This window comes from Lissotriton vulgaris, chromosome 7 (assembly GCF_964263255.1).
Source record: "Lissotriton vulgaris chromosome 7, aLisVul1.2, whole genome shotgun sequence".
NCBI classification, from domain to species: Eukaryota; Metazoa; Chordata; class Amphibia; order Caudata; family Salamandridae; genus Lissotriton; species Lissotriton vulgaris.
In genome coordinates, this window is record NC_141695.1 from 1,544,033,826 (window position 1) to 1,544,053,852 (window position 20,027).

At 46.8% G+C, this 20,027-nt stretch overlaps 1 protein-coding gene across 1 annotated transcript in view; it reads right to left on the reverse strand.

Annotated features, from left to right (window-relative positions):
• Window positions 1–20,027, reverse strand: part of LOC147705972 (protein-glutamine gamma-glutamyltransferase E-like) — a 226,355-nt gene that overhangs the window by 76,855 nt on the left and 129,473 nt on the right. Inside the window, exon 7 of the mRNA XM_086932429.1 lies at window positions 8,788–8,923. Within this exon, the coding sequence (XP_086788555.1) occupies window positions 8,788–8,923 (136 nt within the window). The remainder of the gene's footprint in view (window positions 1–8,787; window positions 8,924–20,027) is intronic.

Here is a 20,027-nt window from a genome sequence, read left to right on the forward strand (position 1 = left end):
TACCACAACAAGTTTTCTCTTCCTTAATGGGACGGGTGGGAGGGAGAAGGGGATGTTTTTTCTTCTGGACTGTCTTTGTCATAATTGGGATGGCGAAGTGGGAGGGTCGGGAGAGGGTAAAAGTGGGATAAATTCAGACTTATATCAGTTACCTTCTCAAGCCACTAGACAGATGTTGATATCCAGTGTCATCTCACAAGCACACACTACGTATTTTCTCAGAATCCAGATAGCAATGCCAGTAAGCAATACTAGCAACGCACATATCTCCCTCATGCGCTATAACTGGAGACATATTGATGCACACTAGCACTAACCCTACACCCTTAAACTAGCTACCTGGAATGTAAGAGGTCTTCATAACCCTAGAAAAATTAAACAGGTTTTTGCTTACTTAGATAGACATTGAATAGACAGAGAATTGACATAGCTCTGCTTCAAGAGACACACTTGCTCAAATGCAAGGCAGACAGACTTGGGAAACGATGGGCAGAACTAGTGGTCTCATCCTCCTATTCTACATATGCACACAGTGTAATAACCCTGATAAGGAAGGGCACACAATTCGAATCGGAGCAAAGATTAACAGACACACAAGGATGATATGTTGTAATTACAGGTATACTACGAGGTACAAGAGTGGGCCTCATTAACACATACGGTCCAAACATGGATGACCCTGACTTCTTTATGAAGGTATACACAGTAATACGAAGGCCTCCAGCTATGGAGCTCTTATGGGGTGGGGATATGAATGTAGCACTTGATAGTACATGTGTCAGATCACAAGCCACGACCGAATATCACCAGCGGGCTTCCGCAGTTATTATACAGAGTATGAAACAATTTCGAAAGCAAGATATATGGCGCATGCGTAACCTGCACATACATGAAAGCACCCACTCCTCAACTGCACATAACAGTTGGTCCAGGATTTATGACTGGATAATTACAGAACAAGCATGCACATGGACCCAGGATGAACATTATCAGACCATAAGCCTATCCTACTAACCAGCAAATCCCTATATACACCCCACCGCCATGCGTATGGCTATTTAACGCAACAGCTCTTTTGGATCCACCCTATGCCAAGACGATTCATACAGCAATAGAAGACTATTTTGCCACCAATAAGCAGTCTGTAGATAGTGCAGGCATCCTTTGGGAAGCCTTCAAGGCAATCTTACGAGGCATTTGCATCAGCACCACTTCGGGGATCCTTAACAATATCCGTACCCAATTAACACAATGTGAAACACGCTTAAAAAAACTAGAAGCAGAATACGACAATACCCACAGTGCAAATATCCTAAGTACCATAAGAGACGAAATAAACACCTATAATGATCTAGCAGACAATTAAGTGAAATATATAGCAAGACGCCACACAGCGTGCAGGGTGGGTGAGTTAGGCAGATCGGGAAGTATCCAGGCACTTAAAGTACACATAGAACACAAGCAACACACCATTTTGCGAATGGTGGATGACAATAATACAGAACACTATGACACAGCCGGCATCCTACACCCATTTATGGACAACTATGGCGCACTATATAAAACACAGGACACTGCACATGCACAGGAGATCCTAAGTTATGTGGAAGATATTGCGCTGGCATGGCTTTCGGACAGCCAACGTGAATTCCTAGCACAACCGATCACTATAGAAGAAGTACAAGCTGCTATAAAAACACTGCCAAAATGCAAAACTCCAGGGCCAGATGGATACACAGGGGAATTTTACAAGCATATTCCGAAATACTTAGCCCATACCTGCTGGAAATGTATGACTAAGCGTATAACACTCACACTCTTCAGCCAAAACTACATGAAGCACTAATAGTAGCATTACTAAAGCCGTATAAAAACCCGGCTTTGGCCATGTCCTATAGAACACCTTCTTTAATAAACACGTCACTAAGATACTAGACAAAATTATTGTGACAACCGTTTATGACAGCTATTGTCTTACCAGACAAATCTGGATTTATACCATCCCGATCCACAACATATCATCTTTGTACAATATTTGCCCTGTCACATCAGCTGAACCCTGAGTTGGAGGCTGTGGCTGTGCTTCCAGGCAAGGCTAAGGCTTTTGATTCAGTCGAATGGATCTACCTGTTTGCCATTCTTCAGCGAATAGGTCTTTCACCCATGTTAATAAACTGGATTAAACTACTCTACACTAAGCCCACTGCATGCCTCAAAATCAATAGACTTTTTATCGGGCGTAATACAGATACAAAGAGGGACGTGGCAGGGATGCCCGCTGTCCCCTCTGCTATTTGCGATTGCTTTTGAACCCCTAGCTTTTAAAATATGCCAGCAATATGCCCATAAGGTCTTACAATTCAGTTTACGTCCTATTGGCATATCATTGTATGCGGATGATATGGTACTGTATATTAGAGATCCCAACGTCAACCTATCACCAATAATTGGAGAATATATAAAATTCAGACGGCAATCAGGTCTGCAGATAAATTGGTCCAAATGAGCAGTGATACCACTAACTGCAAATACGAAATCGCCACAAATGGACTTCCCTCTAGTCTGGCAGGAGGAGCCAAATAAATATCTGGAAAATTTGGATTTATCGCGACTCTGAACTCATAGTCCGAATTAATTATGGCACTGCGATTGATAAACTAGAAACACTAGACCAGTGGATCACACTACCTTTGTCCCTAGTGGACGGGATGGGATATCTCTTGTAAAAATGGTGATCACTGCCCACAGATAAGCGCTGCAATTTCAGTGCTAAAAATGGTCAGAATCGCCCCTACCCTGCCGATTAAGGTGCTGAGCGAGAGGCGGCATTTTAGCGGCCATATTGGGCGTACACACAGCCCCAGCGCTCTAGGATTCGAGGCTCCTGCATAAAAGCAGAGAATCACTTCTGCTCGCGAGACCTCATTGCTCATTGCTCCCCTGAGGTGGAAGCCGGGGGATAGATTAGACCATTGCTAGCGTTTTACCAGAATCTGCATAACTTGTTTTAAAATATTATTTTGCGCCGCAAAGCTCTTTAATTTTAATATTATCACTGCCCACAGATAAGCGCTGCAATTTCAGTGCTAAAAACGGTCAGAATCGCCCCTACCCAGCCGATTAAGGTGCTGAGTGAGAGGCGGCATTTTAGCGGCCATATTGGGCGTACACACAGCCCCAGCGCTCTAGTATTCGAGGCTCCTGCATAAAAGCAGAGAATCACTTCTGCTCGCAAGACCTCATTGCTCATTGCTCCCCTGAGGCGGAAGCCGGGGGATAGATTAGACCATTGCTAGCGTTTTACCAGAATCTGCATAACTTGTTTTAAAATATTATTTTGCGCCGCAAAGCTCTTTAATTTTAATATTATCACTGCCCACAGATAAGCGCTGCAATTTCAGTTCTAAAAACGGTCAGAATCGCCCCTACCCAGCCGATTAAGGTGCTGAGTGAGAGGCGGCATTTTAGCGGCCATATTGGGCGTACACACAGCCCCAGCGCTCTAGTATTCGAGGCTCCTGCATAAAAGCATACGGTGAAACCTCCGCGCAGCGGACGTGATCAGCGGACGCGCCGGAAGCGTGCCGAAGTCGAGCCAAAGTCCAGCCCGTCTGCGCCCGTCCGCGCTAAGGATGGGCTGGGGGCTGCTGCATCTGCTCTTCTCATCAAAAATGCCTTCAGGTCAGATAACCAGAGAAAACCTACTGTCTTTAAACCCCAGTAATATGCAATGTCAACATGCTATAAAAGTAAATAGGTGGCTAGGACCCATTTCTTCTATGACGTGTAAACAAACACTACAACCCTATGTGAGGTTCACTCCGAAGATCACACACAAAACTATTAATGGAGGACTAATCAATGCACGCTCTATGTGCAAAAATGCACTACACATATATGACTTGATCGTAGAAAGCAATTTGGACTGTCTCATGGTCACTGAAACGTGGCTAAAAGACTGGTCCAATCCAGACATTGTGGGGTCGATTAGGATCGCGGACGGACTTGCGTCCGTCCGCGACCCCAGAGCAGGAGGGAACCTCCGCATGGCATGCGGAGTTCCCTCCTGTGCAATTAGGATGTGACCGCCACCCTGGCGGTCACATCCTCTATTTTTAACATTGCCGCGGGTGCAGCTTCAAGCTGCACCCGCGGCAATGTTAAAAATGCACGCATTGCATTTGCATGCAGAAAGAGGCAGGCACCGCGCGGTGCCTGCCGCTTTCTGCATGCAAATGCAGGGGGGTACCATAGGTACCCCCCATGTGCACACCCCACCCCCCCTTCACCTAGGGGGCCCGCAACGGGCCCCCGCAGTGAAGTTCCGTATGCTTTTCCGCGGCGGAAAACCTGCCGCGGAAAAGCATACTTTACTGGCCATCCTAATATGGTGGACGGTGTCTGGAAGACACCGTCACCATATTAGAGCTTTTCCGCCGCGGTTGTAATCCGACGGCGGCGGAAAAGCTGCGGACGGAAACCAGGACCCACCAGCCATCCTAATCTGGCGGTGGGTCTTTGGTCAGTCCGCTGCGGATTTTCCGCATCCTCGGGGCCGGCGGTGGCTTCCGCCAGCCCCGAGGATGCGGAAAATCCGCAATCATAATGACCCCCTGTATGTGCACTTCCACCTGGCTACATGATACAGAGACTGGACAGACCTGTACAAAGAGGAGGAGGGATTGCTGTCATACATCGAGAGACCCTCATATGTAGTATTCGGGAATTACCTGATATCAAAGGCGCAGAATTCCTAGCCTTTAATTTACAAGCCCATGTCTCCTTTACGTTTTCGGGGGCATTAATTTATCGCCCACCAGGACAAACACGCCATTTCCTGGAAAGTTTGGGAGAAGTACTCACCAGTCTGATGCTTAAGGCCGCCAATTTCACCTTACTGGGAGATTTAAATCTTCATCTTGACAGCATTAGCGACCCAAACGTATTACATTTTAAAGATACAATGCATGTGTTGGGGCTTACAATTCTCACGAATGACCCAACACACACAGCGGGCCATGTGCTAGATTGTATCTGCTCTAATCTTAATTCCATTAATGTCTCCACGCCCCTGCTCCAAACCTGGACCGACCACACATTTATTGCATTTCACCTTAAAACGGAAGAAACTAAGACTGTAAAATCAGATAAAATTAGAAATGAGAAACCAACTCCATGTTGGACTAAAATCATTGAGCACCCAGATTAAGTATGGGTGGAAAATCCGTTACGCTCGCGGATTTTGCGGATTTTCGGTAAATTCGCAATCCGCAAGATTCGCGAATTTCCCGCAAAATCCGCAAATTCGCACGCAGCGGATTTTTTTTCTTTGCGGTGTAAGTTCGCAATTGCGAACATGCAGGTGCGGCGGGCAGCAACAATCTCGCACTCGCGAAATTACAAAAATTGCAATTCCGCACAAGAAATCTACTAGCAAGCAGCATAGACCTTTTGAAAATGATTATTTTTATCAGAATAACTCCTCAGGTTGACATTTGCCTGCACTTTTTTAGATTTGAGGTCTTTTGATTTTCTTTGGATAACTTTTGGATTAGAAATCAACTTTCTCATATAAGCTTGGTGGGGCATTACAGTTGCTGTAATGCTGCTCTGCAGAAAAACGAGTTTTGCAAAAGTGAAAGCAGGTTCAAAAGTTCAAACTCATCATTAGTAACCGTTCCCTGTAGTGCTTCCTGACAAGGGCCCCTCCAAAGTTCAGTTGCTAGTTGCAACAATTGTTCAGTTGCTAGTTGCAACAATTGTATGACCCTGCTCTGACCCTCACAGCAGGCTCATAGAATAGCTACAAGTAGGCCACAAAGGTCCTGGAAAAAAAATTGCACTGCAACAGAAAGCAAATTACAGATAAGGATGCAGGTGCCAGACTGGAATTTTAAAACAGTGACACATTAATAAATCAACCCCAAATTAATTCATGTCAGTTGAAGCAGGCAGGTGTGCTTGCTTTTTCCCCCCATAATCTACAGTGATGATGAACCAGAGGGTGGCATTGATGTACCAGAGGATGGCATGGGTGAAACAGAGGGTGGCAGAGGTGAAACAGAGGGTGCTGGGAACCTGTGATGATGAACCAGACGTAGAAACAACATAATCATGACTGTTGCGTGCCGACATGTAAGTTCGCAATTGTGAACTGGTACAAAACCCTCGCGAACTGGCAGAAATCCTTGCGAACTGGCAGAAATCCTTGCGAACACAAAAAAAAAATCTGCAAATTTGCGAGAATTCGCGGATTTTGCGGATTGCGAGTTCGCAAATTCGCAAAATTTGCAAACGCCATATTCGCAAAATTCGCCCATGCTTAGTGATAAGTAGTGATACATGAGGAATTCGGTGAACCAGACTCTATGGGTAATTTCTAATTTTACAACATGGAACTAGAGTGGCGGTAATTTTCTGCAATATTCTGTATGTTCATGTAGCTTTAAATTGATTTCTGTGGCTATTTATTTATTTATTGACATTTATTGAGCGCGGCGAATACCCGTAGGCGTCTCGGCGCTGGCTTAAGGGATGGATCAGAATTTTAGAAGACCTGACGAAAAGTGGAGCTATTGGTCAAATAACCAAGTCTTAAGTTGTTTGCGAAATATGAACAGGGAAGGGCTGGTCCTAATGTGTAGAGGAAGGGTGTTCCAGAGTTTGGGGGCGGCGACCAGAAAGCGCCTGTCACCCCAAGTGACTGTTCTAGTACGAAGCACTACTAGGTGATTGTGGTGAGAGGAGCGAAGGGAACGGGTTGGGGTGTAGTGATGAAGATTATGTTTAAGGAAGTGGGGGCCTTGGTTATTGAGTGCCTTGTAAAGAATACACAATGATTTAAATTTGATACGGCTACGTATCGGAAGCCAGTGAAGTTCCCTGATAGTGTTTGAGACCGATGCAAACTTGGGAAGTCCCGCCAGCATCCGGGCGGCAGCATTTTGAATTGACTGCATCTTGTTAGTCACCCGGGATTGTGCATTTAGGAATAGAGCATTACAATAGTCCAGTGCGGACAGGACTAGTGAGCTGACCAGAGTTCTCCCAGCAGTGTCCGGTAGGTATGGTAGTAATTTCCTAATCATTCTGAGTTTCATGTGAGCAGTCGCCGCAGTCTTGTTAGCGTGTGCCATGAAATTTAGACCTGCATCAAAAGTGATACCCAGATTTCTGACTTTAAGAGCTGGGCTGGGGGGAGTTCCAAACGATGTTGGCCACCATTCTGGTGACCAGGCCGGAGAAAGGTGACCGAAGATGACCACTTCAGTTTTATCTGAATTAAGTTTGAGACAATTCGTGGCCATCCAGTCACCTATGGCCACCATTCCCCTGGTGAATAACTTGGCCACTTCATCCCCATCCCCTTTAATGGCCAGTACCAGTTGGGTGTCGTCGGCGTAGGAGGTCAGGCTCATCCCAAATGCTTTGATGACACTAGCAAGGTCCGACACGTATATGTTGAAGAGCGTCGGACTTAGGGACGAGCCTTTGGGGACCCCACACGGCAAGGACACCTTAGGAGATTGGTATGGTCCAAGGGATACCGCCTGCGTTCTGTTAGCCAGAAATGATACAAGTAGGTCCAGCGCTGTTTCCTGGACCCCTAATCGTTCGACACGGTCGGCCAAGATCTTGTGGTCGACCGTGTCGAAGGCCGCAGAGAGATCCAGCAGGACCAAGACTGCTGTCCCCCCCTGATCTCGTATGGCTCGTATATCATCTGCCGCTTTTAGGAGGGCGGTTTCCGTGCCATGACATTTGCGAAAACCGAACTGAGTATTGTCGAGCAACTGGTGCCGCTCAACAAACTCCGACAATTGTTGGTTCATACCTTTTTCTATGACCTTGGCCAGGAAGGGGAGACTAGCTATCGGCCGATAGTTTTTTAGTTCATCTTTGTTAAGATTGAATTTTTTTAGCAGGGGTTTAACCAAAGTGTGTTTCAGTGAGGCAGGGAAAATGCCCGATCTAAACACAGCATTACAGACCTGTGTAATGACCGGAATCAGCGTGTCCATAACTGGTGTAAGCACTTTAAGCGGGCAAGGATCCAGTGCTGACCCTGATTTAATCCTTGAAATGAGGCTCTGCGTCTGGTCCATAGAGAGGTCAGGAAAGCGTGTAAGTGTGTTATCACGCGGTGTTAAAGGAGGGGAATGAGGGTCGATGTTAGTGTTTAGGGAGAATGCCTGGAAGATATCATTGACTTTCTTGAAGAAAAAATCGGATAGGGCATCACAGAGATGTTGTGAAGGAGGGGGTGTGAGATCCTGCGTACCACCTGATAAAAGCTTAGTTATATCAAATAGCTCCTTACATGAGTTTTTTGCCTTGTCTATTTGTTCGGCATAGTAAGTTTTTTTTGCCTCCGCAATCATATGTTTGTACCGAGTGAGTGACTCTTTATATAGCACTTTACTCTCGGGGTCATAGTGCTTTCGCCAATGTCTTTCTCTTTGTTTGTTAGTTTGTTTCTGCTTTTTGAGTTCATCAGAGAACCAGGGGGCACTGGGAGAGGCTCGATTCTGGGAAACAGATTTTAGTGGCACTAGCTCCTGTGTGGCCTGACTGAGCCAGTTATGAAACTGATGAAACTGATCTGTGGCGACACTGGGATCGTCGGACAACAGAGGCGATATTCTTACCAGGAGAGTATTAGAATTGAATTGGCGTACCCAGGGTGATGATGTTTAAGCAAGACTATAAGATAGGGTGAGGGATTTAAAGTACCACATGCTCCTTGACAGTTAAATGAACGTTAAAAGAATGGTTCAATATATTTACCATACGCTGTCATCACTTTTCTCCAAGGGTTTTCCAGTCTTGTCATAAAATTCATCAATGCTCAAGTTTCCATTTGTATCATGGGCGGAGCTGAAGTTTGTGACGACACGAGCTGGAATCCCCAAACACCTGAGGACTTTGAAAAAAAATCGAAGATAGAGTCATGAATGAAGACATACATTGAATTTCAATGCAAAGATATTGTTAGTGCCAGAACTTTAACTATTGGTGATTTAAAGTCGTTCACTACGAGTAACTTGGAATGTAATCATCTGAAGCCAAATCATTGCAAACTTCAAGGCAGGGAACACTCTACCTGGAGATAGCTGTCACTGGTCAGGTAAGGTCAAAGTCTTAAAAGTGTTTTGCACAGCTAAGTCAGAGTTAGGCTTTCGACTATCTTCTTTTGTAAGGTAACATCCACTTTACTCATTCACAGGATCTTCTTACACTGAATAATCTGTAGTATGGTGTTATTTCCAGTGTGATTAAATCTGCTTACCTGGTGGGTTGCACATTGCAAATTAGAGGCACCTGCAAAAGTTGTTGGAAGCCAAAAACATAAACGTTGAGTACTCACAAATCCCAGAAAAGTGTTGTTTTAAGAGGTAAGAGTCAATTTAAAAAAACAAAAAAAATGTAAGAGAGATTTGGTGCAGAAGGCAGCCAAAATGTGACAATGTAGAGGAAGAGATGGATCAATGAGGAAATGTATTTTTTTCAGCGGGGGAAAAATGTGACAGTGCAAATACTTCAGCCTCATATTTCCACATGCAGGAGCATACATGTCTACATTTTCACGTACCAAATGTTTACATTTGTGAATATTCTTAGTAATCTACTACATCCACACGTTTGAAATGTATTAAACATATAGGGCGATATGTATCAAGATACCAATTAGCGATTCTGTAATAGCGATCTTTAAGAAATCGCTATTTCAGAATCGCTAATTGGTATGTATCAAGAAAATCTCACATTTTTAGCGATTTCTTGATATTCCTTAATTGCGAATTCGCAAATTGCGAATTCGCAATTAAGGAATACTTTCCCATTCATTTCTATGGGCCTCCTGGCCCATTGGAAGGAATGGGAATTTGTTCTCAATTTGTGATTCGCAATTTGCTAATCGCAAATTGAGAATAATTTCAAGGGTGCAGGGGTGTCTAAAGGACACCCTGTTGCACCCCTGAAATAAGTATGAGTGCACATGTGGCGCACATACATGCCCTAAGTTATTCCAAGCTCCTATGCATCATGTGTCTCTGGTCCAATTTACAGGTTACAAAGACAGTGACTATGGGGCATATTACCAAGCAATAGCGATAATTATCGCTATTGCTTGGTTAAAGACAAAAATTTACAGGTGAGCTGCGGCGATTTTTACTGCAAATAAACCTTGGTATTACCAAGGTTTATCGCAAATGCGATAAAAATCGCCACAATGCATGAATATCGCTGAAATGTCAGCGATATTCATGCATTACCGAGCTAATGCTCTTAGCCATGTTATCCACCTCCCATTGGATTACATGGCTAAGAACTGCTCAGGGCAGGTGTTAGCTTTTGGAGATATTCGTGCTTAGCGCGAATATCTCCAAAAGTTGGTAATAGGAGATAGCGATGTTAGCTACTGTTTTCAGTCGCTAACATCTTGGCACGCCCACTTTGCATATCATTAGTGATAAATATCACTGACATGCAAAGTGGGGCCCAAGATGGTCGCTATCTCCTACTAGCTGTGGCTAACTGGTGTTAGCGACAGCTAGGTAATAGGGAGATAATTTTATCTCTGCTTTCTTGGCTTTTAAAGCCAAAAAAGCGGAGATAAACCCCCTTGATAATATGCCCCTATATTCTCTTTTATGTCTGGCTAGAGACAGCTCTCTGCTGCCTCATGTTGTGATGGCAAAACAGGGAATATATAGACGGCTGTTCAGTGTTCATTTGGGCATTTATTCATCTTGCTTTGTCTTTGTGGTTATTGAGAAATGTGGAGCAGCGCAATTTAGGCTCCACCCTTACATGTCACAAAAGCGCAACGTTCACGTGCACCTGACACAACATGTATGGTGTGTCTCAATTTGATTTACTTGAAATGAAGCATTTAACCACATCATTGATATGTATACATTGTAGAAGGTAGAGACTTAAGCGCGTGTGTCGGTTAAATATTAGTCTATCTATGACAATATATCATTCTCATTTGCACTTTGTTTCCAGTTAAATTGCATTTAGTAACATATATTGCATATGTAATCATGAACTTATTTATCCACGTTTGCATTTATTCTGAAGTTAGATGTGCATATATAATCAAGGACATGAAGAACTAATGAGCAAAAGAAGCCTCCTATTCATCACGTATCCGGAATGAAGAGATGCTCAAGGTTGCAAAGACTGTTCAAGTTCTGGGATGGGAAAGTCGAAGGATGTTGCCAATACCTACTGTGGGGAGGAGACATAATTGGGTTTCTGGTGCCACTGGGAAAGTGAGGATTGTCTTGAAATTTCTTGATTTGATCAGTCTCACACCGTTAGAGCTCAGACCCAGATCCCTTTCGATTTTGAGGGGTACAGGGCTCTCTGTTTCCCTTGCAAGTGTGTAGCGTTATGCTAAGCACTTATTCTCTTTTTAGAAGACTTCTACTTGAGTTTTCAATATGCCGGCACATTCCTGCATGTCTGAATTCCTCACAGACCTTCCCTCAATCACTTATTTGCATCTTAGATTTAGTCTTGTGTGAAATGACTTTAGAATCTTTTCATGTCCAGGAAGGAGGATCTGAGTTTCGTTAAGGTACACCAATTTCAATTTCTCTGTATTGAGATGACTGCGTTCATTGTATGGCTTATGCTACTGATTCTGAATATTTTTCGATGTGTCAGCTTGCCAGTTGTAATTCTGTACCTTTATAATATGTTCTTGATTTGCATATATATTGGATTGATTATTAACTTTCAATAAACCCATTCACTTAATTTACTGATTCTTGGTCCTCTTTGAGGGACCACATGGGCTAGATGGATGTTGAACTATTTTCCAAATGTTGACTGCCATGACCTTTTAGTCAACTAAAAAAATGTTAATCGGATGAGAAAACCGTAATCATATTCATGCTTCGCAATTGAGTTACAGAGCTTCCAGGTGTCTAGGCAGTAAGGGCCTCATTTATGAGGCTGTGCGTCACTTTTACGCCGCCGGTGCGTCACTTTTTGTGATGCACCAGTGGCGTAAAAAATGCGCCTTGTTGCGCCATATTTACAAAGTTATGCATCTAGGTAGATGTGTCACTTTGTGAACCCCTGCGCGACAATATACCTGCGCCAGGTATAATGTATGCAAGGGGGGCGCTTTGACGCAAGGAAGGGTCGTAGAAGTGACGCAATGAAATCTATGAGATTTCACTGCGTCACTTTTAGAATGCCGTTGCGTCAAAATCTTGCGCATGCCTCACAGCAGGTGTAAGACTGACGCAGGCCCTTTCACATGGGGCTTGCCCCATGTGAAAGGACACATTGCTGGAGTTGCGTCACTTTTGTGACACACTCCAGCAACGCGCCACTTTTGCGCTTACAGATACGTCAGAAATACTGACGCATCCGTAACTCCTTGCGACATGATGCGTCATACTGTAAATATGACGCATCAATCATGTCGCAAGGAGGGCGCACTGAAAAGTGACGCATCACTGCTTTCACGCAGCGATGCGTCATTTCTCATAAATGAGGCCCTGACTGTTTTACGTCCTTTTTTTTTGCACAACATTACCGGAAGTGCTCTTGAAAGATTCTTAGGTGAAGCTCTGGCTCTCAATATTGAATCCTATTATAGCTTGCTCAACTATATCACCTTAGCTTTGACAAAGGGGCAGCAAACTAAATTAGCATTACAGGCAATACAAAACTGTCTTTTGTCAGCAACAGAAAGCCACTGGAGCTCTCAACATTAAAATGGGAAGCACAGGAGTATCTGCTCTCACGTCCATCTGCTTACAATCCCCCTGCCGACTCTACTGGAATATTAAAAACTAAATGAGAGGGACAGGTCACTGTTTTGCTCATGTCATACTGAATATCACATCCGTCCTGCTCTATCCTACTGAGCAGAAATGGAAGCCCATGGGACTTAGACTGAGAAATGTGGTAGAGCTGTGTCAGATTGGAAGTATGTGAAGGGTGCTTGGAGGAGCAATGGTAGATTACAAGAGTCCTTCACTTTCCTCTTTACCTTTGACTTTCAGTGGCTACCCAAGTGCATATTTTAATTTGGCCACTAGAGGTCTATGTGTAATAACAAATGATCTGACCTGAAGTAAATTCAAGCAAATGCTACAATTAAATCACAAAACAGAAAGAAAGGGAGATGTGGGTGCCTATGGCATGGGCGCCAGCTTTCTGAGGGGCTCTCTGCAATTACAGAAGTGGCAATGCCACGGCACTCTACTATTACTTAAGAGGCTTCAGAAGGCTCTGTGACCCTTTCTGTAGTACAAATATGTTATATTCACCCTGTGCCTTTATCTGCCTCAGCTTGTGTCTCGCGCTGAGCTCGTGCTATCTCATTCTGTTAACGAGTTGAGCGTTCGGTCCAACGGCAGTTAGATGCCCGTTTGGTCCCGGTCTTGCTGGTTGGGTTTTCTTCGTCTGTTCTTATTAAAGCACCTAACCCAAGCGACACTGGTGTACAGCCTTCCTCATTGTTTACAACAAAATAGCACTGGGGGCGGCACATGTAGCCAAAAAGATGTGGAGCACTGTCAGTGAGCCCTCTGTGGGTGACTGCTGTAAGAGGGTTAAGTGTGTAGTCTAGAAACCCTGACATCTTCCTGCAGGGGGCTCTTTATTCCCCTTTGAAGTTCAGACCGGGTACCTGCCTTCACTGTGAAAGACAGCGGGTGCTCCAAAGAGCTGCTTCGCCTTTCAAGAATGTGCTGCCCCAAATTTGAGTCTAACCTGGGGACATTGCAGTATTTACTATAAGGCACACTGTCCACCATCTGTACCGGGTGCACCGTCTGAAAGGTTCTGCATGGCGCAAACAGAATCAGTGCACCTTATCTATAATAATATAACCCCTGGGTGAAATCGTTTGATCTGTCCAAGAGGGAAATGTTTTGCATCTTCCCTTAGGCCTTTTCTATCAACACCTATCCCAGACACCTGTTGGTTTTGATTTTCGACCATGTGGCTCCCCTACTGCAGGTGATCATCCTTTTTCCCCTTCCGCGTTTCAAATAGGTAGAATGCCTTGAATTATCTGCAGGCTGTAGATTGACTTTTAGTTGAGGTGGTTACTCACCAATACCTCAGACTCGAACAATTTTCCAGCACCCGTTAGCTCATCTCCCTGCCATGCAAACATGTCTCTTGCAGTTTTTAATGTTCCTGCCCCGATGGCTGGAAATGAGACATTCACAGCAAGTTTTAATCAATCTGGTACAACCACCCCTTTAGTCCAATCTGGTTATAATGGGTCATGTGGCATTGTCTCATGGAACACCGGGTCTTCAGGATAAGGTAACTGTGCAAGACTGGCTTGATATCGTCTCTACTACTCACATGGGGGCATATTAGTAAGAACCTCGTTAAAATTATCGCTGTTTTAGCGGCAGGAAACTGCTGCTAAAACGGCGAGAATGGGCTTGCTAATATGCATCATAGAATTACAATAGAAGCCCAGGTTAGATGTGCAGGACATCTAACCTGGGCTGCTATTGGAATTCTATAACGAATATTAGCAAGCCCATTTTCGCCGTTTTATCGGCAGTTTCCTGCCGCTAAAACAGCGATAATTTTAACGAGGTTCTTGCTAATATGTCCTATAATCTGTATCCAGGAAACTTGGCAGGTGGACCCTCTGCATGTTGAAGGTTTGTAGCAGTTCATGCTAAAGGGGGTTTACAGATGTTGATTTGTAATTTGCTCATACTATCATTTGAAGATATGCCACCTCTTCCCCTTACTACCAATTTATGCTATTATCATTTAAGGGGGAGGATTGTTTTGATCCTAAATAATTTTTATAATAATGTGTTTGATTCTACCCGCTGTAACATTAATGATGTGAAAGTTGACAGACGCTTTTCTAGTGTTTTCAACTTTTCGCTCTCTAATTGACTGGTCTGACGATTTTAACATCCACAGATGTAGCCATTCGGTTAGACAGGTGTGCGGTTTTACAAATTGGGCAGGTGTTGGTACCTCTCACTTCCTTCATAAGCTGAGGCTTTATAAAATGTGATCCACAAACAGGACCTGTTACTGCTGGAAGACCACACCACTATATGTAATCCACAGATTCATACGTACGTGGGGAGAGGTACACACTCTACAATCGATAATTTTTTTAATTAGCTCCACCGTCAATCATTTAGTCTCTAATAATAAGGATCAAACAAACAGCTACAACCCAATAGTGTTATTTTTGACTCTACATGCCGATTGCTCTATTTCCACTAATGCCGTATTAAATGTTGACCTTGTCAGGTCAAACAGTGTACGCATTAGATGGTCTGGAGTTGACCCTATGTGCATACTGCGGAGGTTTCTAACCCTGAAGACAAATGAGTTTGATCTTTGTGTATACCCTGATGTGGTAATGATGGGTTGGTCTCTGCCTTTGAGTCAATCACTGGGGTTCTCAATTCCCTTTTGTTGCATCCTGCTATGATAGGGTTGTTTGATAGATATGGTTGGTTCAATCATGCATGTAATCAGGCCTTCAAAAAGTTGAGGGCTGCCCTCCATTGCATCCCAAGAGACGATTCTGTTATGAAGCCTCTAAGGAAATATTATAACAAGGCGTTAGCCTTTAGGAAAAATTAGTTGAGGGAAAAGGTCTGGGTTATTCTGATCCGGGTGGCTGAAACTAATCACAACACTTTTTTGGGAATACCGTAAATGCCACAATTTAAAAAAAGAGATTCTATTCCCGCAATTAACATCACATGTTCCCTTACACGTTTGGGTAGATCCATCTGAAAGGATCTTGGTCAATAACGTGTCAAGACTCAGCCTCTTGACTGCTGAAGAAGCAGAAATGAGCCCCATTTTTAAGGGTTGGGTGCCCTTGGATTTCACACTGGATGAGGTCCTCGATGCTTTGAAATGTTGTGCCAAAGGTAAAGTCCCATTTGATGCTTTCATTTGTATGGGTGAGCTAAGGGGCGGGGGCGTGGCTTAGGCACCACCGGGTATGGACGTGTGAGCTCCGAGCTCCGTGTCGGCCTCGGACTTTATCCTATTTTGAAACTCCCCTGGCGGTGTCGGAGCCCTCAGCAGGGGCCTGCCGGACTGTGAGGTGCCTGCGCCCAGGTTGAGCCTCAGTCTCGACGGCGGGGGCTGCCGGCGCTGTGATCGCGGCTGCCTCCTTTGAAGAGGCCCGGCCATTTTTATTGTGGCCTGAGCGGGGCTTGACATCCCCGGCCTCGCGTAAAACTGAGTCCGCCAGTGAATGAATGAATGAATGAATTTGGGTTTTATATAGCGCATGGCTGCCCGGAAGCGTCCCAGCGCTGAGATTGCAAGAAACAACTGAGGGTGAAAGTGGGGGAATAAGGCGGTAGGCTATTGGTGGACAGTAGCCCGGCTGAGACGCCGCTGCGGAGCGCGGGGGCTGCCGCACCGAGAGAGAGGGAGGCGCTTAGAGAGGCGGCGCTGACCGAAGCAGACCTGGGGCCGCCTCGGTGACGGCGGTGACTGGAGCTACACCTGAGCCTCAACTCGGAGCCCCGAGGTGCACCTTATGCGACGGTGATGCCGTGGAGCGACGGCGGGGGCTCCCTGTGGCTGTGGGTGCCTCGGAGACTTGCCATCGTGAGGAACCCTACCATCAAGTGCTTGCTTCCTTGCACCTCGACCTGGGGGGAGAGCTGACCTCATTGGCAGGTGAGAGCAAGCGAAGATATTCACGCCGACTCCCTGCCCTGCTGCTCTGTGGCCTGATCGTGTGCCTGGAGGGCTGCTACACGGAAGACTCATCGGAGTGCCTGATCCGGCCTTCTGATCGAACTGCCCCGGCGCTGCGGGGCGCTGTGCTCTGCTGGGGGTACACACCCCGAGAGGAGGATTGTGGCGTGCTTGGTGTGGCGGCTGGAGATGTGAGGGCAGCACCCGTGGGAGCCACATCTTGGTGGAGAGGAATACCGCTGTGGAGGGCGGGGTGCCGGTGAGGTAGTGAGCGTCCATTTCCTGGCAGACCTGGTGGAGGGGCCGGGTGGAGCCGTATCCCTAACAGGCAGTAACTGGTGCTTGACCCCCAATTGGTGGTGACGAACAGAGGGATACCATAGTGGTGAGACCGGGGAACGAGAATCATGGACACTGGCGAGACCCGCCGACGCTCGCACTAGCGCTCCTGGTGGTACACGGCTGGGAGCACTTGGCCCTGGGTTACTACGTTGGGCCGCTCACTTTGAGACTGGGCCATGGGGAAACCGTGGCGCGCTCCAGAGGCAACGCAGACTGACCCCATTGACGACTCGCACGACTCTCAAGACCAGAACCCGGCTGGGGGTCCGGCTGTGGGGCTACAGCAACAGCAAATGGACCAAATCCTTAAAGCCATAGCGGACACAAAAGAATCATTGCACCAATATATAATATAACGCAAGTCTCAACAAGCCATGGACTGTTGCGGGCTGACCACGGCAAGCTAGCAGACCGCGTCAAGAGCAAAGAACCTGCGCTTGCAACGTTGGAACCTGCGCAGAAGGCGATGGATGTGTCGCTGAGTGACCTATCGCGCAGAGTGCAATTGTTGGAGAGGAGGGCCGAAGATGCAGAAGGCGCAACAGACGCAACAACATAAGGGTGGTGGGCCTTCCCGAGAAATGCGAAGTGGACAATATGGTTGACTTCCTGGAAAAGTGGCTGCGAGAGGTGGTCGCCCCTGAAGCCCTATCACAGTTTTATACCCTGGAGAGGGCTCATCGTGTGCGGGCCCGGCCCCCAGCCCAGGGCCGTCCCCCCAGACCAGTGGTCGCACGCCTGCTCCACTTCAAGGACCGCGATCTCATACTGCGGAATGCCCAAACGTCTGGCCCCTACAAAGTGGACAATGCCTCAGTCTCCCTCTACCCTGATTACTCCCAGGAGGTCCAACGAAGCCGTTTTTCCTATATAACGGTCAAGAGGGCCCTCCGGACGGAGGGTATACAGTATGCTTTGTTCTTCCCAGCACGCCTGAAGTTGATGGTGGATGGGACTGCAATCTTCTTTGACAATTCCGACGATGCTTGGCACTGGCTCGAACAATATCACGCAGGCAAGGATGGCCCGGGACAACGGGATTCAGAGGCCGAGATGCAGCCAAGACCTGGAAGAGGCCGACGCACCAGGTAACGTGGGGCGAAAGGACAATTGCCATCAAACTCCCAGACGGGACTGGAGAGACGAGCGGCACTACAGGCGGCAGCGATCATCTCCGGAGCGGCGACTGCGGCCCCACTGGAGGAAACAGCATCCCACCAGCGGTCGGAGGAGGTGGGCTCGGAGGGATCTGAAGAGGACAATGACCATCTGCCTGAGGTTACTCCACGAACTGCCGATGGCCTGCTGGACAAGTGTTGATACCTGACTCCAACCTGTGAACAGTAAGGGGGAACATACGGACAGCGGGGCCACGTCACTGAGAGGGGCGGACATGGTTCAGCAGGAGAGGGCGGGGGGCTGGAACCCCCGATTCGAGCGGGGGGCATCTTTTTTTGGGGGGGAGATTTGATTGGGTGGGGGCACTTCTGGGGCGGGGCGCTGCCGGGAGGGGAGGAATTTCACATATGAGGCCTGACCATTAGACTGGACAAGTGAAGTTGCTGTCCGGCTCGTGCTGGTGCTGGACCACCCCCTCTACCTCACACTTACTGTGAGACTCTAGTAGCTACCTGGGTATTTCCCTTAGTGGGTCTGTGTTTAGATGGGTAACTATGGTTTAGAGCCTGTTCTGGGGAAAGTTGGGGTGGGGGGTTGTTGGGGAAGTTTTGATCAGTGGGGGTTGTCAGTGTGCCCGTTAGACTGTGTTGGATTGTGCTCTGTGACATCCTTTCCTATGGCGACCCGACTTGAATTAACGTGTGTCACTTGGAATGTGCGAGGGCTGAACTCCATGAGGAAACGCTATAAAGTACATGCATATTTAGTTCGCAGAGGGATCCAGGTGGCCTTTTTACAAGAAACACACATTGATCAGACAGAGGGACGGGCATTACAAAGGAGATGGAGGGGACAGTTGTTCTATACCACTTACTCTGCCTTCGCCAGGGGGACTTTAGTCTGGGTAAGATCAGGGGTCCCTTTCCAACCTACGACCACTATTATAGACCCAGAGGGGAGGTATGTGTTGGTGTTAGACCGCCTGGATGGCAGGAATGTGACCTTCAGCAGCGTCTATGCTCCAAACTCCGACCACGCCGCATTATTCGCGCGGCTTTCTCGGAAGTTAGCGTTGTTTTTAGTTGGAACGGTGTCTCTGGGGGGGACTTCAATTCAATCACTGACGTGGAACTAGATCGCTCTCACCCCCCGCTGGCTCAGTCGGTAGTAAGACGAGTGGCTAAGGTATGATTGGAATGGCAGGGAGTGTGGGGTCTTGTGGATGTCTGGCGCACGCAGCATCCCTCGGACAGAGACTATTCTTTCTATTCGGTGCCTCATGATTTACATGTACGGCTCGATGGCATTTTGTGTACTCCGGGGGCATTGGAACTCACATGCCATAGCGAGTACTTGGCAAGGACCCTCTCGGACCAAAACCCCTGCCTGATAACCGTGCTCTGGTCGCGACAGCGGAAGGTGATCCAGACGTGGCGATTGAATCCGGAGACGCTGGAAGACCCCACGTTTGCAGCAGAGCTCGGGGAGGGCATAGAGCACTACTTCTTAGACAACTCAGGGACGGCGTCCAGTAGAGCGCATTAATGGGACACCTTTAAAACAGCGGTGAGTGGGACATGCATCTCATCCGTCGCTGGGACGCGTAAGGTGCTGTTGCAGGATATAGACCGAGCAGAGACTAGCCTACGCCAGGCAGAAATAGATAGCCACACGAATGAGAACGGCCCAGATCCGATGACGGCGGCGCGCAAGGAAGTGGCTACGCAGGTCGAGCGGCTCCGCTGCTATGATTATAGAGAATATATGGTCCGAGCCCATGCTGAACGAGACAAAGTAGGGACATTATTGGCCTGGTTGGCTAACCCGGCGGTCCGGGACTCCCCAATAATGTCTCTGACCACACCCGC